Source organism: Ursus americanus, chromosome 29 (genome assembly GCF_024610735.1).
Source record: "Ursus americanus isolate L20-20 chromosome 29, mUrsAme1.1.p, whole genome shotgun sequence".
NCBI lineage: Eukaryota > Metazoa > Chordata > Mammalia > Carnivora > Ursidae > Ursus > Ursus americanus.
Window position 1 is genome coordinate 7,952,437 of NC_142155.1, and position 23,834 is coordinate 7,976,270.

General features: G+C 38.5%; 1 protein-coding gene across 3 annotated transcripts in view; it reads left to right on the top strand.

The window, feature by feature from the left end:
* IMPG1 (interphotoreceptor matrix proteoglycan 1) overlaps window positions 1–23,834 on the top strand; it is a 124,233-nt gene that overhangs the window by 73,770 nt on the left and 26,629 nt on the right. For 2 of the 3 annotated variants that reach the window (XM_045803982.2, XM_045803993.2), the window contains one exon: window positions 22,735–23,246. In XM_045803982.2, coding sequence (XP_045659938.2) covers window positions 22,735–23,246 — 512 coding nt within the window. Of the gene's footprint in view, window positions 1–1,815; window positions 1,828–22,734; window positions 23,247–23,834 lie in introns of all 3 variants that reach the window. The other variant, XM_087856942.1, reaches the window with a different exon arrangement.

Below are 23,834 nucleotides of genomic sequence, written 5' to 3' on the forward strand. Positions count from 1 at the left end.
GTGCTTTTATTAACTTTGTCTATTTGGCTAAAATATAGGACGATATTTTGATCAGTGTATACAGGGGTGCCCGTTTTCCCTTTTGCCTCAAGATCCAATAGGCTCCACGCACGCAGAACTAAGTCTTGCTAAAACCATGTTCTACGAGCAGAACTGCTCTCCAACCTTTGTCTAGCACCCTGGTGCCAGATAATGGAGTGGTAGGGTTAAAACAATCCAGATAATGACATAAACAATATAAACAGGGGCATTTACAACGATGATGAAGAAGTTATTATAAATCACTTAAGCATTGTTTTGGATGAGAAATGTATTAACTTTTCCATGCATTCATTGAAATATAAATACTTTTCAGTAGGGTTCTGGAATAAGCTTTCTATTTTCTCTTCCCTAACAACTCAACAGTCTATTTAAGGTTAAAATCTCTGATCTGGTCTCATCTGCAAAACGCCGGCTACCTATGCACATTCCCTGGATTGGCCGGGTGATTGTGTTGTGCTTGCCTCCTCACCCAGCGTTGTGTCCCGGGCCCCTGGGCTCTCTGCCCACTGCATCCCCTCTGCCAATGCCAGCATTGTAAAGTCCCTTTTGGTGGGAAGTGTCCCTTCCTCAGTTGACCCATAGCAGTCAGAATCTAATAGAAAAAAAACCAGAAACTACTTCAGGCATGAGGTTGCCAATTTTAAAGGTCAAAACAGTCGAACATCAGCAGTATATAATGGTTCAAACTGTCATTTACAAGCAAGGGACTTTAATGCAGGGAATTCATTACTCAGATAGAGGAGGAGCCGAGAAACCAGACAAGAGAGGTTACCCAGAGATTAGGAAGAGCAGGCACGGCTACTGCCCGGAGCCTAAAGAGGTAAAAGCAGGAGGTAGTATTACCAGAATCCAGGAGCCACCTTCTCTGGGGAGAGGTGGAAGCCTGGAGTGCGTAATCCAGTGGGAGCTGGAGACACAGAGGAGGGACAGCTGTTGCCAGAACAGTGACTTGAGCACACAGGGAGGAGAAGAAATAGGCCCCGCTTTTTCCTTCCCTGCCTGCCAGTGCTCATGTTGGCCAAACCTATCCAGAAACCAGATGGCACAGAGTTCTTTGAAATGTAACCTACAGGGGTCAGTTCCCTAGTGCCACTTTCCTGAAACCAAGCAGAGGAAAGAGCAAGGAATGACTGAGAAAACCCACCCCAGGTTCAGCTCAGAGCCCAATTCATAAGGGGTCCCATCATCAAGGAGCAATGTGGCATTTGGAGTAACATCATGAAACATTGCTCAGCCGGCGTCAACCAAGAGCTCTTGCTGTCCACTCATTCCATTTCCATACTGTGGGAACCACAAATAATACAGGTCATTGTCCTTCAGAATTATCTCCCTATTATTTGAATTAATAAGAAGAAGGAGGCTCTCTCCCTCTGTATTAAGTAATTTTAAAGTTGCTACAGAATTGTTTATTTTCCCTTGGAAGTGTCTTCTTGTGTACCCAAATCTGTCAGCTTCAATAAAGTAATAAACAGCATAATCACCTGGGATGGTTTCCATTCAGTGCTGACACCTAGATGTGGTTGTCCATTTCAGCTGCCCTTGAACCGAAGCAATCTCTTTCTACAGTAACTTTTAACCATTATCTTGTCTTCCTCTCCCCTGAGACACTCTCTAGATAAATGGATGATGGTGGGGGTGGATGGGTGGTAGGAGATGGATGGATATTAATGATAACGATGATGTCCTTGGATTTTAAATAAGGAGATGTTCCCAGCTTTTTTTTTTTTCTTTTTTGGTGGCAGTGAGACTGAAAGAGGGCTATGGTTGGTTGAGTCAGGGTCATGGGTATAAAATGCAAACCTCTTTAATGTGATATTTTATCTCCTAACCATAGTTAAAATGTTAAAAGTAGGAGATGATTTGCTTAGAAAGATATTAATGATTTGGGCATTGTTCACTGCAGGTAAAGAGAATACGAATACATTTTCTTTATTCAGATAATAAATAATAAACTGTTGCCAGAATTATTCAGATTTCCTCTCAGTGCTCACATTCCCTATGCATTCAGGCTTTGCAGGATGCTATTAATCCTCCCTGCCACCACCACCTGCGGTGTCCTATAGAGTTGAATTTTTTAATGAGTTAATGTTAATATGTGATTAGGCTATGATTTCTTCAAGTACAGTTCATTATTCTTAATAGATCTTGAAAATCTTTCAAAATCTGTTGTAAAATGAAAGCATATGAAATATCATAGTTTAGGTATAATTGTCAATACCAAGAACATGAAATTAACAAAATGCACTAAAGGCAGCTCAGGTGCTTTTTGTAGATCACTTGGGGATGAATAATGGTTAGAAATTTGAGGTTTAAATAACTACAACTGGAACTATTAAAGTATAAAAAAATGTTCATATGCTTCAAAAATATCTTTTAAAAACAGAAATTTAGAACCAGTCTCTTCCATTCTTCCCTTCTTTACAAGTAATGATTCCCTCTAGCTGGTAGAAGGTGATGTACTCTAGGAATATCATCAAAGTATGTATTTACACTACCAACTTACAAAATGCATTGAGGCAGGAAGTGATTGCTCTAAGAGGTGAAATGCAAATATCTTCTGCAACCATAACTTAGCCAAAACCACAAATAATGGTCATAACTAGTTCTCTTTCTATGGAGATTTATATTCCATTAAGAAGTAAGCAAAGACAGGTGTTAACCAGCTTGAATTGACAACATCCTGGAAATTCAAACATGCATTTTTAACACGTATTTGCTTTTTAACAAGTTCTATAAATATACTGCACAAAATGTCATTTTTTTCCAAAATGGCATTCGTTGATATAAAAAGCATTTTAAATGTCAAATGGAAGAACATTCCTAAAGAAACTTCAGTGTGATCACATTATAAATTTCTTATTCTTCAGAGTACAAAGCTACTGCCTGAAGTTGAATTTCCTTGCCTATAATTAAATTAATTCTAAAGAAGAGTTCCCCTTTTGCAGACTTCACAGATTTTGGTATTAAACTTAAATGTTCACGTAGCTCTTCTTGACCCAAGTCTTTACCAGCAAAATACTGTAAAGAGGCACCTGTGGATGGAGCCACTCTAAGGCTTGAGGGCAGAAGAACAATGTTGTGTGACATCCTCCTCAGGGGCAGGTCAGGGCTGGGCTTCTGTCACTGTAAATGTTCACATAATAACCTACAGAACCTTTCCTTTACCAGTGTTCTCAAACTTCTCCATGAATCAGAATCCACCCCCCCCCCCACCAAGGCCTTGTTCAAACACAGATTGTTGAGCCCTTCCCCCAGAGTTTCTGATTCTGGAGCAGAGTGGCGGGGCAAATTCTCATTTCTAACACACTGTCCTGTTGCGGGTGGCGGGTACACTTAGAGAGCTACTGCTCCATGGCGACAGCTACAGCTATGACGGATGTTTGGGCTTTAACACTTTCAAAGCTCTTTCGTCATGTCTTTTCTTTTCCTTCCTTTTCTTTTTTAGAGAGAAAGCACCAGAGAGAGTGGGGCAGGGGCAGAGGGAGAGAGAGAGAGAGAGAGAATCTTATGCAGGCTCCACGCCGAGCACAGATCTCACAATCCTTGAGATCACGATCTGGGCCAAAAATCAAGAGTCAGACACTTAACCAACTGAGCCACCAGGGGCCCCTTCATGCCTTTTTATTTAATTCATTTTTAAACCATCCTATAAGATGCGCAGGGTATCTCTCCATTTTACAGATTATACATGAAAAACGGTGAGGCTTCTCCTCTTCTATTCTCTATCTCACTGAATACAACAATCGCCAAGTACCCAACTTGGAAATCTTGAAGCACCCAAGACTGTCCCCTCTCTCCACCCACACCCAGCCCTTGCCCAAGCCACACTGATTTTAGTCCCTACCTTGGGGGTACCCCTGATCTCTTCCACTTCTGTGTCTTTGGGTATATTGTTTTCTCTTCCTGGTATACCTTGATACTCATGTTTAAATTTTTCTGGAAAAAAAGATTTTGTACGATTTGATACATAATATTAAATCAGAATAAGTGACTTTTTATACATATCTATTTTATCCTCTTTTTAGTATTCATGAAACCAATTTCTCCTTCAAATTTGTTCATTTTGTGGTATGTCTTTTTAAAACTTCACCATTCCATAAAAGTGTGATTGTGTTGGAAACTGTCTTGCTTGAAACCCATGAGGTGCGGCTGGTGAGACCTACTCTTCAGGTAGAAACTCGAGGAGCTAATCCCCCAATACAGTGTGGACTCAGATTCCCATTTCTCATCGTCACTTCGGTATGTTTTTTTCTTATCATAAGTACTTTGACTCTTCAGTCTTTGAATTTTTCCATTTGGCTGATTAATTTCAGCACTAGCCTCATCGGGGCCTGGGTTTTAACAGGGTAAGCTGCTCTTCTGAGAAAAAGTTTATTGCTAATAAATTCAATTACTCTTGTATTATGAAATTTTATAAGAATATAAACAAGGATTTTGCTACATTGTCAGACTGCAGTTGTTAAAGTGTACCTGACATAATTTTCCTTAACTTGAAGTTTCTACAGTCTGTGTTTTCATCGCAAAAAGGTCTCTGTGAACTCCTTGCTTAGCAATTACACAAGTCTCAGCTTCCAGGCTGTCCCTAACCAAAAGGGAAAGGGGACGGTGACATTGTCATTAGACTACCTCTCCCAGCACTTTGAGACAGTTGTACTACCTGGAAAATAGTGGCTTCAGTGGTTTAGAGATTCATTATTGAAAAGTGAAAAGCTGATCTCTTGTTTTATTTCATGTGTTAATAAATCCCTGTGTCTGTCCCCCCCCCCCCCCGCTTGCAGGGTCATTGTTCTATGCTGTAAATAGCATGTAATTCACAAAGGTTCAGCAGCACCACTTTATTGGATGTTCCCATCCACCACCCCTTTTCATTCCAACTCCTCACAACATATATTACATCTAGCACCTTGCTAAACTACCCATTTTTCCTTGAGACCATGGGTATATTGTCCCAATACCAGGCTTATTAAGTACTCATCACTGATACTATGTTAAGAATTTACTCATCTTTCTCTGCTTTCAGTTTCTTTATCTGTTTAGTGGGAATGATAGCACCTTAAAACTTGGATGTGATCTTCTGGTTCAATAAAATACATACATAGAAGGTGATCAGTACATTGGAGCTATTGCCATATTTTTAGCTACTGTAAGCACTGAGACAGGAATGTATTTCTCTTGTTCATTGCTATTGCCCCGTGTCTTACAAGTACCTAGCAGATAGGAGATACTAGTGATTTTTGTTGAATGGATGCAAGTATGCATACATGAATGAATAAAGCCCTGGCAAAGAGGAAAATGTCAACAACTTTTAGAATTTTGTGTGGAAATCAAATGGACGTGTTAGGAAAAATGAACTTTAGTGCTGTGTCATGAATTAATTTTGAGTAGAACTTTTGAATTTTCTCAGCCTCAGATTCTTTGTCTGTAAATAGAGTACAACCCCATTTCTCAAAGGAGTGTTAACAGACATAAATGATATTAAGGATGAGCCCAGAGAAAAAAAAGCAATAACAATATATGCCAGAAATGAAAGAGTATATTGGGACTCATTAAAAGGAAAGATGGAGAAAGAACAAAAACACACTATCTTGGATACAAAGACTCCCTACTGCAGCTGACCAGCTGCCCTGTGTGGGTCTGTCAGTCAGGAGAGAGAAGACCGGATGCAGACAACACAGGGAGGGGAGAGGGAGAACCAAGACAACAAGCCAAAGAAAAGTTTGTATTTACTATTTAAGTAACTGATGTTGAATCAAATAATGGGAAAAGTTTTGGTTTGGTATGGGAAATAAATTACAAATCTGTATGCAATGTAATTACCTTTTATAATATTTACTAAAAAGTTGAGGATCATTTTGGATAAAATATGTAAAAAAAAAAAAAAAAAAAACCACAACCTTTCCAAGGTGTAAAATGTCAGATAGCAATAAAATTACTTAGTATTTTGTAGCACCTGAGAATGCCCTGAAAAGTTTTACAAACATACCAGTGTAGGGCCCCTCTCTTAAAGGTTTAACTTAATTCCTTTGCAAAATGGCCCAGATATTGATATAGTTCTGAAAACTTCCCAGGATTCTAATATTTACTCAGGGCAGAGAATCGCAGTCTTTTGATTCATGTTCTCCAAGTAACTCAATTGAATTCCATTAACTGTGTTTGACAAATGTTAAAGAAAAAAATTTTTAGGGGCACCTGGGTGGCTCGGTTGAGCGTACAACTCTTGATTTCGGCTCAGGTCATGATCTTGGGGTCCTGGTGGAGCCCCGCTTTGGGTTCAGCAGGAAGTCTGTTAGTCTGCCTCTTCCTCTGCTTTTCCCCCTGCTCTCTCTCTCTCTCCCTCTTTCTCAAGGGAAGAAATAAATCTTTAAAAAAAAGAATTTTTTAAAGGAGTAAAATCAAAATTCTCATTCAAATATAAAGTGAACACATTGTCGAAGATTTTGTTTTACTCATCAGTTAATGAGGGAACCAATAAGATATTAACATTGGTTCAAAGGAGAATCCAAAGAACAGATGAAAAAGAAGCCAGGGATCAGCCAACTACAGTCCTGTGGGCCAGATCCAGCCCACTGCCTATTTCTGTACAGCCTGCAAGATAAGCGTGGTTTTTGTATTTCTGAATGGTTAAAAATATCCAAAGAATTACAGCATTTTATGATGTGAAAATTATATGAAATTCAGTTTCACCACACACACAGCCATGCCCATCGGTTTACTATGGCTACTTTAGATCAGTAACAGCATAGTTCAATAGTTGCAATAGGGACCACAGGACCTACACAGCCTAAAATATTGACTATTTGGCTCTTTTCAGAAAAAATTTGCCAGCCCGTGATATAGGCAATCAGGAATGCTACACAAATTTGCAAATTGATGCAAAACTTGTCAAAATCCACCCAGCATGGGCGCCTGGGTGGCTCAGTTGTTAAGCATCTGCCTTTGGCTCAGGGTGTGATCCCAGCACTCTGGGATCGAGCCCCGCATCAGGCTCCTCTGCTGGGAGCCTGCTTCTTCCTCTCCCACTCCCCCTGCTTGTGTTCCCTCTCTCACTGGCTGTCTCTCTGTCAAATAAATAAATAAAATCTTAAAAAAAAAAAATCCACCCAGCAATAAAATATGTTTAGAATCATCTCTTCCATAGGAGAGAAATCAGTGGCATCTCCATCCAAACAAAATTGGCCCGCATTTCTAAGGACTAAAATTATTTGCATTACCATTAGTTTTCTATAGCTTATAAAGCTTATAAAGCTCAAAGACCATAAAAAGCACAGAACCCTCTAAAATTACATAACCTCCAAAGGTCTGCTAGGTGATGCTCAGTATTTTCTTGAAAAGACACCTAATAATCTTTTAAACTCATTTCACACTCTTTCACAATGTTTCCCAGCAGAAACTAAACTACATTAACTTTTTTAGGACTTCAGAGGTATACTCTGAACAGAATTCATTTTATCCTGATCTGCTGAGAGCATGGCCAGACCCTGTTTCATAACACATCTTCTCTGCTTCAGGAACTTGGCACACACCAGGAGCTGACCACCACTCACTGACCTCTCTCAGACTGCCAGCTTCTCAGTCACAGACCAAACATGAGTCATTACTGCGCATGTACAAAGTGCTCTCTCTAGTCAAAATGCTCCCAAACAGAAGACCCAGGCTCTGCCCTCAGGGAACATACATTCCTGGCACAGGCATTTCCAAGCCAATAGAGATACTCCATTTTAGGTCTGACTCACTTGTGATTTTATAACTTCCTCCCTTCCCAAAAGAAAATGCAGCCTCCCTTTAAAATTCCTATGCATACTGCATTTCTTTCATTGACTAGTAGGAAACAACAGTGCATAAAAACCAAGTCCCTGATCATCCTTTTAAAGTGCATTCTTGACTTTTAAATCAACCTTATTTTCATTTAAACTGTTGAATATTTATTGCAATTAAGAAAAATCCTCATTAAACATACCTTCAGTATTTTTATGATATTCTTATGAAAAATTTTTGCCAAGTAAACAGTTTCCCAAATGTACACTGAAATGTTTGCCTTATTAAAAAAATAACACTTGCTTTGATCTTAGCAGTTCACAATCAAAACTACTTAAGGTCATTCTCTGAAGAGACTCTTTCCTGAAGCCACACTGGCATCTCCAATGTACACCAGTTTGTCTTCTGCACAGGAACACAGCTTGTGATTTGAAGAATTGCACTAAGTTTTGCTTTCTGATATCATATTTGGCTTTGCTCCTCACCACATCCAGAAAGCCAAGAGAGCAGGTCTTCTCACCAGCTTCATTCCACAAACGCAGATCCACCAGCTAATGAAAATCAGGTCTCCCTTTTATGGCTCCCAAAGCACTCTGAGTGTCCTCTCTCACAGCACTTGGCATTCTTGTGATTAGGTAGTTAATACTTGAAGACTGAATGTTCCCTGAAGACAAGGGCTGGGTCTCTTGTGTTCATCACCCCAGCATCAGCGGTACCAGAAGATGGGTACTGGAGTCTGACTATGTGCCTCCAACCCCCAACTGAACCACTTGCAGCCTTTGGCAAGTTATTTAGCTTCTATTTGTGCCTCAGTTTTCATCTGTGCAATGGTCATAATAGTACTTATTTTATGGGGTTCTTGTGAAGATTTAGTTAATGTGTACAACGCTTAGAACTGTCCCTCATATGTACCAAGTAACAAAAAAATAAGAGCTGTTATTTTGACCTAGCAAAATGCCTGGCACATATCAATATGCAATAAATATTTGTTAAATGAATGAATGATTGAGTGAAGTAAAGGCAGAATTGAATCAAATGTTCAAATATTCCAAGTCCAATGCCTTTTTACTCTTCTTCCATGCTTTCTTGAATATACAAAAAGCTTAATTTTAGAAAACAAGATTCCAGTACATTATCAAACAATGATTCCACTAATTCTCTATGAAAATGATCATCAGATTAACTGAAAATTTCTTTTCTGGGTTTGCTGCTTCAGTCCTTGACTTAAAACCAACGTACCTTTAAAATAACCATAAAGACATCTCTAGCAATTGGTTTAAATCACCATTTTATACTGGAATATAGTAGGTGTTCAATAACTGAGGAATGATTGATTTAGGAAATCAATGAAAAATGCATACGTACATATAATTTGTAAAGTTAGAGCTTAGAGCAGTGTGTTAAACAAAATGTACCAGATAATTAAGGATATCATTTTATTCACACTGTTACAATAGGGGGAATATTCATTAATGAGGAATATCTCAAAGGAAAGTGTGGATGGGGTTGTTGTTGTTGTTATTTGAGTGTAGTTGACACACAATGTTACATTAGTTTCATGTAACTTAGCAATTTGACAGGTTTATACATTATGCCGTGTTCACCACAAACATGGCTCCCATCTGTCCCGTTATGTTGCTATTACAGTATCATTGACTGTATTCCTTATGCTGTGCCTTTTATTCCCATGACTTATTCATTCCATGACTGGAAGCCTATATCCCCCTCTCCCCTTTATCCATCTTGCCCAACACCCCATCTCTCTCCCCTCCGGCAACCATGAATGTGTTCTCTGTATTTTTAGGTCTGGTTCTGCTTTTTCTTTGTGTATTCATTTATTTTGTTTTTTAGGTTCCACATATGAATGAAATAATATCCTATTCGTCTTTCTCAGTCTAAATTATTTCACTTAGTATAATACATTCTAGGTCCATTCATATTGTCTCAGAGGGAGTGGAGTTTTATAAAAGCAGGTAAACCAGGGAGTCATCTATGAGGCTTATGGGAGTCATGGGAAAGAGCAGACAAGTCTTACCGGAGTCCTATAAGGAAAGGTGATATTTTGCAGTTAGCCCTTTCCCAGAACAAAAGATGGTGGGAAGATTTCGGAAAGCAAAAGGGTTGAGGTGAGGGGTTCTTAACCATAGACATTTTCCGGTAAAGCTCAAGTTAAAGGTCAACATTGTCAGCAGTAATTTTACTGCTGTGTAGAACTACACAGTGTAGAACCCTGTAGGATATGTTTGGTAAATTTGGGGAGGAAGGGCAATTTTTAATGCTGCAATAATGGGAGGGCATCACTAATACTTAGTGGGAAGAGAAATTCTAGAATTTGAAGACAATACTACACAACAAAGAATTCATCTGCTTCCAACAAGACTTTTGTTTATCTTGCTAGACATTTTTGTATGTGAAAAAAACTCTATTTATTTCTAAGCCTAGACCTTAACCCCTGTTAAAGTAAAATTTTATTAAAAAGTACAATCATGACTCTTACACATTTATAAAATGAACATGTGTCAAACAAAGATTGTGCCTAACAAATTAACTAATGGGGAAACAAGATGCTATGACCAGTTTGAAAGCGAATTCAACAACACGTGATCAGCAATTAAAAATGAGGATGATTCAAATCTGGGTGCCATTGCCAAAAAAAAAAGAGGAAATAAATTTACCAGTGTATGCAAAATTGGTGAATATCCACAGGGAAATAAGCAATTCTATTCCACCTGGTGAAAATCCTTTGCCTTTCTATGGACAACAATAATTTACATTACTAGTATTCTGCAACTAACAGATTGCAAAGCAATGAAAGGCACAGGCCCCTATAAATCAGGTACGGTGGCAGTTACACTCAGTAAGACACTTAAGTGGTTCACATTTTTTTCTGACACTTCTTTTTTCGCATAAGTATAATTTGCAAAGTATATTTTGCAAAATTTTAATTTAACCTGACTTTTCTAGGAATGCAACTAATACATAAATTAAGGGGAGATTGTATTTTGTTTTGTTTGAACTTTATTAAGTGTTAACCATCATTTCAGAAAATCACTTCTCTTATGACAGCAGTGATGATGGTATTTATGTTGCCAGTACAACAGCTGAATCAGTCTGTCTTTGTGACTGTGGAATCCAGTGATATTTATAGATATTTACATATAAGTACAAGCTTCTGACTGCTTTATTGTGTCTTATGGTGTTGTAATGCCTTTTGAAATACATATTACATTATTATAAATTATTTTCCTTTTATTTCTCCTTTATGTCACTGTTTGAACAATGCGTTGACTTTTTTGGAGGTACGTATTAGCTAGCTTATCGTCTTGATTAAGGTCACTTCAGGGTCATAAAGGTGACATTACAAAGTATTGTTAGGAAAAGGGGGTACTGAGTTGTTTAATTGGGAACAGCTGGCATGGAGGCTGCCTACTGCAACCTAGATTAGGTAAATGCAATTCACAGTGGCAAAACCATTCTTAGAAACCATGTTCCTGAATGTATAATCTGTCTTTTCTTTGTCCTTTCTTCTCATTCTTCCCCTCTTCATACCATAAATACAAACCCATACCCCGTTCTAAAATCTTCCCTATCAATAGGTTGGAACCTAATGTCTCCAGTGCAGATCAGAATACTGACATAATCTTTCAGCCGATCTTATGTAAATTATGATGGATTCTTATAAGAAGGGCATGTTCAAAAAGCAACATTCATTGTGGTATTCTGATAAAAGCCAGAGTCAGAGATTGGTAGACCTACAGTCCTGCAATTTCAGGTTTTTAAGGGTTTCTGTGTGTATTGGTTACCTATTGCTGCATAGAAAATTACTCCACAACTTAGTGACTTAAGGCAACAACAAGCATTTATTATCTCTCCCAGTTTCTGTTGGTCAGAAATCAAGGACTGACTTAGCTGGGTAGTTCAGGCTTGGGGACTCTTCTGAGGTTGCAGTCAAAATATCAACCAAGGCTACAGTCTTCCAGAGACTTGACAGGGGCTGATGGAGCTACTTCCAACGTGAATTGCACAGCTGGCAAATTAGCTACAGGAAGGCTTCAGTTCTTCTTCATATGGGCCTCTCCACATGGCTGTTTGAGCATCCTCACAACATGGCAACTGATTCCCTCCGGGATAATTGATTCAAGAGAGAAAGACAGAAGAACTAACATCTTTTATGACCTAGCCTCATAATCATACATCATTGCAATATTGTGATTTACAGGAAATATATATTTGGTTATTTGGATAACCAAAACATTTCTCATATAAATTTAGTCTTCATCCACAGTCCCTGGCTCCCAGCCCCCAAACCCTTGGAATATCCTGAGCAATAAGGGCAATGGGAGCATCTCTTATAATATTTGGCCTCTTGTCCTCAGTTCTTGAAATCACTTCAGAGACATAAAGGCGAAATGGGCATCTTGTTGTTCATTCCAAGCCCTTTTCACCACAACTAGGTTTATGTTAATGAGTCGATTTTTGGAAATCACTTAAGAATGAAGGCTGGTTGCCAGGGGAACTAATCATGAATAGAGGAGTGAAAATTTCAGTCCACCCCCTGGTTTCTGGGGAGGAGAGAGGGACTGGGCATTGAATCAATCACCAGGGTCCAATGATATAATCAATCATGCCTATGTAATGAAGCCTCCATAAAAACCCCAAAGGAGAGGGTTTGGAGAGCTTCCAGGTGCTAGGCTCCAAATTCCACAAGGACAGAAGCTCCTTTGTTTGGGACCTGGCCCTATGTATCTCTTCATGTGGCTCTTGATTTGTATCCTTTAATATCCTTTGTAATAAATTGGTAATATAGTGAATAAGTGGGTTTCCTGAGTTCTGTGAGCCACTGTAGGAAATTACAGCCAGGGAGGGCTTTGTGGGAACCTCCAATATGTAGCAAGTGTGTCAGAAACACAGGTAACAATCTGGGCTTGGAAATGTCATCTGAAATGGAGGACAGTCTTGTGGGGCTGAGTCCTTAACATGTGGAATCTGGTGCTATCTCCAGGTAGATGGTGTCAGAATTGAGTTGAATTGTGTTATACCCAGCTGGTGCCAGAGAATTGGTTGGTGGTTTGGGGAAACTCCCTTTTCACTGAAATTGGGTACTAGAACCTCTTAATCATTACCTCCATAGCATTCCGTGGAGGTCACTTCCATGCATTTAGGAGGGACCATACAGGGATATGAATAACAGAAAGTGAAGGTCATCAATGACCATATGAGAGGCTGTGTACCATGTAATATTTTGTGTGCTTTCCACATTCCCAAATTCACATTTTATTTTATCTTAATCTTTAGTATTTTCCTTAGATACATATGAAGTTATTAATAGAGAGAAAAATATTGATTATTTCACTTTGCAAGCCAGAGCTGGAAAAACAACCTTGTCAATAATCTTGGAATAAATAATGCAGAAGCCATTCAGAATTGAATTATGAACATGCTATTAAAGGCTACAGCATCACTGCTTGTCATATTCATGTAACAATTACTTCATTTGTCCCAAAATGTTTATTTCTTCAGAACAGACAACCAAAAATTTTATTAAGTCCACCAACAAATGAGGGAAAGACACAGATGGGCTTTTTATCTGAATGCATCCTCACAATTTCCTTGTATAGGCTGATTTTAAATTGAAAGTTATTAGAGATATGTTACCCACAGTGAAGAGAGAAAGAAATCAGGTATGTTGCAGCTCTGAGGTCTGTAGTTTTCATATTATATAAGGCAGAGTTTAAGTCTAATAAGATTTCTCAGAGTAAGCATTTTTTTAAGTGAGGGAAAAGTGTAATAAACTAAACTGCAAAAAAATGTACTTTTGTTGATAATTTGGGAAAAGGAATGCATCATGCCCAAATGCACAGACATGCATATTTCTTTCTAATAATGACCAGTGGTTGAGGGGACACTCATCTTTGTAGCCTTGGGGTACCTCTCTTAATTACCCAGTTAAATCATTTGAGAAGCCATAATTAGACAGATACTTCAAGACTCCAATAATTCACCTCAAGTAGCAAATGCAAAGTGTATAATCAGTTGGGAAAATATAAAACGGCTTAAAGTAAATGGAGAATTTTTTTTAAATATCTCTGTATAGTACCTAGAACATAACAGGTGCCAAATAAATATCAGTTTCCTCCCATGCTATCCTCAGTCCTGCCTCCCAAGATTCTAAGACTAGACTTTGAGGCATAACCTCGCAGAAATATCTAATGATGAAGTTCCCCAGAGCTTACAAATTAAGATTCTTACCAGCTTCAGTTTTAATCCAGATGTTATTTAACATTATTAATAACAATAAAGAATTGATAATAAAATATTTTGCTTCTTCTGTGGCTCTGTTTAAGACTTTTACTTAAAATGCAGATGTATTTGGGGGCGCCTGGGTGGCACAGCGGTTAAGCATTTGCCTTCGGCTCAGGGCGTGATCCCGGCATTGTGGGATCGAGCCTCACATCAGGCTCCTCCACTGGGAGCCTGCTTCTTCCTCTCCCACTCCCCCCGCTTGTGTTTCCTCTCTCGCTGGCTGTCTCTATCTCTGTCGAATAAATAAATAAAATCTTTAAAAAAAAATGCAGATGTATTTGGAATTTCACATTTACTCCACATAATCATGAAACTGTGTTTTTATATGAGGTTTACAAAATATCTCTATCTATGAGAAAAACAATAAGTGTATATTTATATTGAATGACTAAACAATAGGTTTTTTAAAAATAGTAATTACCGGGGGCACCTGCCTGGGTGGCTCAGTTGGTTAAGCGTCAGACTCTTGATTTTGGCTGGGGTTATGATCTCAGGGTAGTGAGATCCATCCCGGAGTTGAGCTCCATGCTGGGCATGAAGCCTGCCTAAGAATCTCTCTTTCTCTCTCTGGTGGGTGGGGGGATGGGATAACTGGGTGATGGGCATTAAGGAGAGCACTTGATATAATGAGCACTGGGTGTTATATGCAACTGATGAATCACTAAATTCTACCCCTGAAACTAATAATACACTATATGTTAACTAAATTGAATTTAAATTAAAAAAAATTTTTAATAAAAATAAAAAATAAAAAAAGTTTTTTAAAAAAGATTCTCTCTCTCCCTCCACCTCTATCCTCTCCCACCTCTCCCACCCCCCACTCACACACGTGCACGCTCTCTCTCTCAAAAAAATAAAAAAATAAAATAAAATAAAATAAAATAAAATAAAATAAAATAAAATAAAATAAAATGTTAAGGGACGGAGAAAATTACAAAAAAAAAGAAAAGAAAGTGAAATAACGATGCTAAAATTTTGCCACTCCAGAAATAATTAAATGATACCTATCATTTCAGATATCTCTCAATATAATTAAAAAGATAAAAGGATAGATAGAAGTACTTTTACAAAAATTGAATTTTTCTGCAATGTCATCCTAATAAAATAGAGACTGCATTTAATTTTACTTGACTTCAATAGAAGAAAAAGAACCTGAAATGACATGCAAGAAATTGCTGAATTTCAGATAAATATTTCCTTACCTCATGACATATTCATTCTTAACAGATCCCTAAAGAAAGATTACCTAAAACATTAATTTGGAGCTATTATCATTTACACTGTATGTATCAACACTAGGCAGCATTTTTGATGTACTGCTACGAAAGATAAATTTATCAAAACACTCATAATCCAGCCATCTGCACTCTGCCACATCCCAGTTTTGGTAGCGAGTTGAATATTTTACAATTGTCACATTTCATAAGTTTAGAATTGATTCTGCAGTCACAACTCTTATGGCTTCTTGGGCAGATTTCCATATTTAAGTGGATTTAAGTCTTACTCTCAAACCTTCTACCACAGCTTCTACATTCCTGAGTTCTTTATTTTACCTTGGAGTTTACTTTACCTAGAATGTATCATGAGATAATTGTTTCAAGAAGGGCTCATGGGTGCCAAAGTTCCTGAGGGCTTAGCTACTGAAAGGAAAACTACTTCTCTATTCACAATACTTCTAACGTCAAAGGTGTGGAGGGGTTTTCAACGTCAACCAATTCTCCAACTCCCCAGACATCATCTAGATATCGAACAGTTCAGTATGACACTAACTACCCAGTATGACACTAACTACCCATTAACAGTTCAGTATGACACTAGCTAACTAACCACTGCACCTGTTGGTGCAGACCCCACAGGTTAAGCACTCAGCTCCACAAGACTGCCCCCGACTTTAGGTGCCAGTTGCAAGTCCCAGACTATCACTTACCACTTGTATTTCTGATCAACCAGCTGTTAAGTGTCTGTCAATGGATGAATGGTTAAAGAAATTGTGATAAATATGTAAACATATATAGATATAGATAGATAGATAGATAGATGATAGATAGATGATAGATAGATAGATATAGATATAGATATAGATATAGATATAGATATAGATATAGATATAGATCTGCGATGGAATAGTATTCAGCTTTAAAGAAGGAAATTCTGCCATTTATAACAACATGGATGAACCTGCAGGACATTGCGCTAAGTGAAATAAGCCAGACACAGAAAGAAAAACCGCATGATCTCACTTACATGTGCAATCTTAAAAATTCAAGTACCTAGAACCAGAGAGCATATTGGTGGTTACCAGGGGCAGGGAGGTGGGGGAAATGGGAAGACATTTATCAAAAGATATAAAGTTGCAGTTATATAGGGTAAGTCTAGAGATCTAATGTACAGCGTGATGACTGCGGTTAATAATACTGTATTGAATACTGCAGGAGATCTTAAGTGTTCTTTTCACAAAGAAAAGGATGGTGACTATGTGAGGAGGTATGTTAATTAACTTGACTGTTATAATCATTTCTTTCTATATATGTATGTCAAATCATGTTCTATACCTTAAATATATACAATCTCTGTTGAAAGAAATAAAATTTAGAAAAATAAAAAGTAAATTCAGGTTCACACAAGCCCCTTCTAAGTTTCAAAATTTGCTATAATGGCTCACAGAACTCAGGGAAATACTTACTTGTTTACCCGTTTATTATAAAGGACATGATAACAAATATAAATGAACAGCCAGATGAAGAGAGATAGATACATAAGGTAAGTTCTGGAAAGGTCCCAAGTGCAGAAGCATTTGTCCCTGTGGAACCGGAATGCACTATTCTGGCACATGGATGTGTTCACCAGTGCAGAAGTTCTACAAAACACATAGTTTAGGAATTTTTATGGAGGCTTCATCATGGAGACATGATCAATTATTAACTCAATCTCCAGCCCATCTCTTCTTCTCAGAGGTTGGGGGATGGGGGTAAATTTCCAAGCTCCTAATCCTGTCTAGATCATTCCAGTGGCCAGCCTTCATCCTGATGCTATCCAGGAACCCACCAGAAGTCACCTCACTAGAACAAAAGATGCTCCTATGACCCAGGAAATTACAAGGAATTTAGGAGCTCTGTGTTAGGAACTGAAGGCAGAGACCAAATATATATTTGTTATTATATCACGACTACTTACTAGCTATAACTTTTGAATGTAAAGGACAACTGACTTTTGGAGTTTCTTACTATGCCATTTTTACTGATGTCACTTTCTGTTATTTCTTAGAACTGCATTTGTTTGGGTTTTTTAAAATTTTTTATTATGTTATGTTAGTCACCATACAATACATCATTAGTTTGTGATGTAGTGTTCCATGATTCACTGTTTGCGTGTAACACCCAGTGCACCATGCAATATGTGCCCTCCTTAATAACCCATCACCGGCCTATCCCAATCCCCCACCCCCCCTCCCCTCTGAATCCCTCAGTTTGTTTCCCAGAGTCCATAGTCTCTGGTGGTTCATTCCCCCATCTGTTTACCCCCCCTTCATTCTTCCCTTCCTTCTCCTACCGATCTGCCTGCTATTCCTTATCTTCCATAAATGAGTGAAACCATATGATAATTGTCTTTCTCTGCTTGACTTATTTCACTTAGCATAATCTCCTCCAGTCCCATCCATGCTGCTGCAAATGTTGGGTAATCGTAGAACTGCATTTGAATATACAATTATTCCAAAATAAAGCACTTAAGTTTCTTTTTTTTTTTTTTAAGATTTTATTTATTTATTTGACAGAGAGAGACAGCCAGCAAGAGAGGGAACACAGGCAGGGGGAGTGGGAGAGGAAGAAGCAGGCTCCCAGCGGAGGAGCCTGATGTGGGGCTCGATTCCAGAACGCTGGGATCATGCCCTGAGCCGAAGGCAGATGCTTAAGAACCGTGACACCCAGGCGCCCCAAAGCACTTAAGTTTCTTTAAGTCAAGTGACATTAAAGTATTCTGACAAATACAGCATTTTGCTATCTCACACCTCCTCACTGTGCAATCCCACTTACCAAAACTAGTCTCTTAACTCAGTTAGCTATATCTTCTGGCATTTACTCTTCCTGTAATTTTAAATAAGTATTTTTTGAGTCATCAGTTTTATATATCATTTATTGTCTTTCTATTATTGTAAATAAAGGTTTATGTTTCCTACAACACCATTCTTCTGCTTCCATCCCATCTTCCCAAAATGGTGATAACTATTATTAAATCAATATTCAGCATTTATATTATATATTCATAGCTGATCTATTTGCTCTATGTTTCCTTTCTGTTTTCCTAGAGTTAATGTTTTCTTTGATTTTTTTTTCATTTGCTTAGTTTTCTTTGTATTTAATGTCAACTATTCCCAAATTTTCCATTGAATTTTCCAACATACTTTTCCACATCAGGTAATTTATCACTTCTAATTTTCAAAGACCTTCTTCTCTTTCTCTCTAGATTGCTACTCTCTAAGCCTTTTGGACAGCTGTCAGCTGCGACTCTCCTCTGCTATCACCCTTAGAATTTCCTTGGCCTTTCTACTAAGTTGGATTCCCTGATTCCTAGATCTCAGGCTTTCCCTCTCTGGATTTACTCTCTTGTCTTGTAGAGAACATCCTCCAGCAGTTTTGTCAAGTTAAATAATTTACCACAATGGCAGAGGGTTTGATGATACAAGTGTTCTATATACTTGTCTCTTGAGACACCTGCAGTACCTATCTCCCTGAAAGACCATTTCACCACCTGTCAGGGGATTTCCATAAGTTTTTTTCAGTATCCAATTTCTTCCTGTTTCTTGGTTTACCATAATTTTAGGTGAAAACATCCTAAAAAAAGGGTGCTTAGGGAGAATTTTTGGAGACTTTGAGTGTTTGCAATTATCTTTTGTCACCCTGACATTTGATTGATAGTATAGAACTCCATTCTAGCCATGCTGCCCTCCCAGCCATCTGTTACTGAAACATGAAAGACACACTTCTTCCTTTGGCTTTCTCATTTGCATTTGCTTCATGGCTAAACTCTTTTACCTCCTTCAGGTCTTGCTCAAATATTATATTCTCAATGACCACTCTATATAAATTGCCAACCCAATATTCTCACCCTATTTCCCACTTTATCTCCATAGCACCTATCACAACTTGGTATACTATATATTTCCCATTGTGTATTTGCTTACTTTCTGTCTTCCTCCACTAGACAGTAAGCTCCTTGGGGCCAGAACTTTCATCTGTTTTGTTCACTAATATATTCCAGCACCTGAAACAGTGCCTGGCTCATAGTAGGCTATCGATATTTATTTGTTGAATGAATGTATAATAAACACTTACTTCCTATCCCTATATCAGGGCAAAAAGGAAAGTAATAATTTTCTTTATGATAAATAAGAATGGATTTGTTTGATATAGAATGAAGAAATTGTTGGTCATGCTACTTGAAGATCTAAAAGAGATTGTGGAATTTATTTTTAGATTTTTAAACATAAAATAGATAACCACTTGATGTTTATGCTATGTCTGTGTATCTTTTTCTAGAAGCATTTAAAATATTCTTTCATCTCTACTTGTCCCTCACACCTTGCTTATCTTCTGCTTTACCTTCCTTTGGCTACTAGTATGGCTTCTGGCTTCCCCCACCGTGCCCACCTTCACCCATTACCAGCATCTCTCACTATGGGTTTCAGCTAAACCTGAATTCATATACTTTGGTATGTACTATTTTTTCTATGACCTTTGCTTTTGGACAGGTCTCCTGCACAGAAGTGACCAAACTAGCCATTTCCTCTATACCCAGCAGCAGGAATTCTAACCATCACCCCCACCATGCACACAACATGTAAACACACCCCACACCGTCACAGGAACCCCACACACACTGTAACATAACAGCTAAAAGTCAGGTTATTTTGAGTTTGCTTATTTTGCATACCTCATGATAAAATAAATGGCCTTGGCCTTTAGTGCTTGACTTCTCTGTTGCAGTGTAAAATACTCAATGTTGAAATGGCCTGTGTCATTGACATGTCTAATTTTTACATAAGAATCAAATGAAAACATAATTGTCTAAAATATATTTATAAGTAGTGATGAGGTTTGACAATATTTTTATTTCAAAAGAATTAGCCATAGACTTACTAGTTTCAATCTCAAGCCAAGAGAGGATAGAGTCTTTTAAAACCACACTTAAAAAGGACTGCTAGATTCAGCAAAGAAAAACACAAGATGCCCAGCTAAATTTGAATTTCAGATAAACAACTAACAATTGTTTAGTTTATTTTCCAATGAAAATCCTGCACTTTATCTAGCAACCCTACATTTATTTTTTTTAAGATTTTATTTATTTATTTATTTATTTATTTATTTATTTATTTATTTGCCAGAGGGAGAACAAGAGAACAAGCAGGGGGAGTGGCAGGAGAGGGAGAAGCAGGCAGAGGGAGAAGCAGACTCCCCACTGAGCAAGGAGCCTGATGCAAGACTAGATCCCGCACCCCAGGAGCATGACCTGAGCAGACGCTTAACTGACTGAGCCACCCAGGCATCCCTAGAGACCCTACATTTAAATAGCCAACTGTTCTATCAGTAAGAACTTGGTTACGTTTATTTTGAATGTAAAAGATTAATGTTAAAATGCCACAAAGGGATGGAGTTAGAAATTCACTTTTATTGGTTGATGACATTAAGGCAGCAGACTATTTTAATCTGGCTAAAATCTATCTAGTAACAAAAGTGTGAGTAATAAGATGCTGGCTCAGAAGCAGGATGAAGATATCTGTCATTGTGCTTCTTCCCAGACCCTTATCGTCTGGAGGAGCAGAAAGACCACGTCATAGGAACACAAGTTCATATGCACCTCCCCGTGACACAAAGAAGTCAAATCAAATCACGGTAGTACTTGCAGCCTTTTCATTTATTCATCCCAGATACTTCTATGGATGTCTTAGTCAGCTCAGGCTGCTGCAGCAAAATACCATTGACTGGGAGGGCTTAAACAACAGGAATTTATTTTTCACAGTTCTGGAGACTGGGAAGCCCAAGATCAAGCTGCCAGCTGATTTGGTCCCTGGTGAGGCATGTCTTTCTGTTCTGCAGAAGGATGCCTTCTTGCTGTATCCTCACATAGCAGAGGGAGAGATGATCTCTCTGTGTCTCCTCTTGTAAGAACACTAATCCCATTCATGTTGGATCCACCCTCATGGCCTAACTACCTCCCAAAGACCCACCTCCAAATACTGTCACGTTGGAGATTAGGGCTTCAAAGTCTGCACTGGGGGGAGATAGAAAACATTCAGTCCATGGCAGTGAACACTTGAATAAAACTACGGGTGTATATCCAGAGAGATCGTGGATGTTAGAAAACATCATTTCTGACAGTTAAATAAGTATGGGCGAACATGCCCAGGCATTCTCTTCAAGTGAGAGAAAAGAGGGTACTTCTCTGAAATCTGGGTACAGTTCACCAACAGGCAGGTTTTATTTTAAGAAACTAATAAAAGTAATATGATTCCACCTTTCAGAGCTATTTATCACTTGGAGTTTCAGTTTGGGTGATTGCACTCTAGTAAATTAGCTGACAGAGAGTCCAAAGATTATATCTGCATCCAGACAGTCCATTCATCATGCTTAGCATTTGGATTTCAACACAGCTTTCCCACATATTTGCCAAAATGCCCCTGAAGTAATCACAGAAAGCTCCTTGTTTTGATCTACCTAATGCCTTAAATATTGTCAGTGGCTCTGGATTTAGGTTTATTGGAATATTTTAATAACCCACTGATCTCTTTATCTGAAAGTCTCATATAACCACTTTCTTAGTTCATAAATACTTACTGATTTTAACTTTGTACCAAAAAGAGAATAGACTTTAGGAGTTCAATGTGTTCCTATCCAAGGAAGAAATGCAAAATGGTGGTAAAAATTACGAAGGTATACTCATGTAAAAGTGAAAAAACTCTAAATACTATCAAATATTGAACAAGTTGTATGGCCAATATAAAGTTCAAATTATATGTGTCACCCACACCTTTACTTTCCCAAAATCATTTTGCAAATTGGCAAGTTATTCAGCCAGATTATCCAATTTTGGGAAAGCATAATTTAAATTTTAAGTGGTAAAACTACCAAAATGTGATAACTCGGATTCAAAAAAATCCAAATGCATAAAATGCAGGCTTGCACGATTGGAAGGTGAATAAAATTTCTGGACCCAAACCGCATAGCTAATTGGCTGGGAGTACCTGAGGGCAATGTGGGATCCAAATCTATTCTGATGCCGGCTGTGTTTTGGCCCCACCTGGTGACCTAGTCAGTTTGTTACCAGCTGGTCCCTAGCTGTGTTGTTTCTGGCTAAGCAGAAATTTTAGGTTACTGGTGGTCTTTTAGTCTCATCTATCTAGAACTACTTGGGCGTGAATGAAATGAGTACAGGGACCCACCCTCTCTTTCCCTAGGTTTGGACACAGGACTGCCTATCCTTTCTATACCAATTTCTTCTTCTTTAAAAATATGACATTAAAGCAGTCAATGCAAATGCATTGTTGAAGTTAAGTCTAACTTTGGATTTCCTTTTTTGCTTTCTATTCTTTGGGGAAAATACCTGGACAAAATTAATTGGACTCAGAAGATCTTTCCACAGGCAGTTCTCAGTCTCCACCTGCCAAGGCCTCTGCTTCGCTATCAGACACTCTTCCCTTCTTTACTGCATCAAGCATCTTCTCTCTGACTGATCAAAGTGCCACAGACATAATGCCCATTGACCAGACAGTACTAATCCCGGGACTAACCATCCCCACGGATGACTATTCTGCCATCAGCCAATCAGCTCTGGAAATTTCACATTCAACTGCATCTTCAGGCAGCCAAGATATCATGAGAGACTTGGACATAATGGGTCTAACTAATGCTCCTGCCTCCTCTGAGGTACCAAGACTCAGGGGGGATGTTACTACCCCAGGTCATTTCTTGGAGAATACCACTCCTAACCCAGCTTTACAGTACATCACCACTAGTTCTATGACCATGGCCACCACGGGCCAAGAACTGGTAGTGTTCTTCAGTCTGCGAGTTGCTAACATGCCCTTCTCCAACAACCTATTCAACAAGAGTTCTCTGGAGTACCAAGGTCTGGAGCAATGGTTCACACAGCTGGTGAGTAAGCTCTGCTTCCAATTCCCTGCATGTCCTTCTTTTTTTCCTTGTCGCTTTAGAATATAGTCACAGGTTGTGTTGAGCAATGAATGTTGGATGAGACAAGCCTCTGACATAGCTGTTGCTTAAGGCATTTAGCTAAAGTGTGGGGATGGATTCAGGTCCAACAAGCAAGTAAGTTCTGCGGTGGACACTCCAGGCAGACACTGCCCAGCCCCGTGAGATCTTTCCCTAAGATTTTTTCATCATAGTTCTTCCTAATGTAGTTTTCTCCGGAATAATACATAGCCACTCAAGCACTGAACGTGGAGTTTAAAAGCAATATGAGCAAACTTTCCCTAAGTTATAAGGCCACAGGCTGTTTTCCAGCCATGAGATGGATTCAAAACTAGAAAGGTCCAGAACAGATGAGGTCGAGAGTTCAAGTGTAAGGATTCCATTCTTAGTTCCCCTTAAGTTCTCGTGAAACTAAAAAATAGTTAAATGGCGTATCATCCCTGATCCCTAACAAAGAAAGTGAGATGACGGTCATGATGGCACATATCTTTGATTATACAATACCCCCAAACTCACATGTCTATTTTGTTT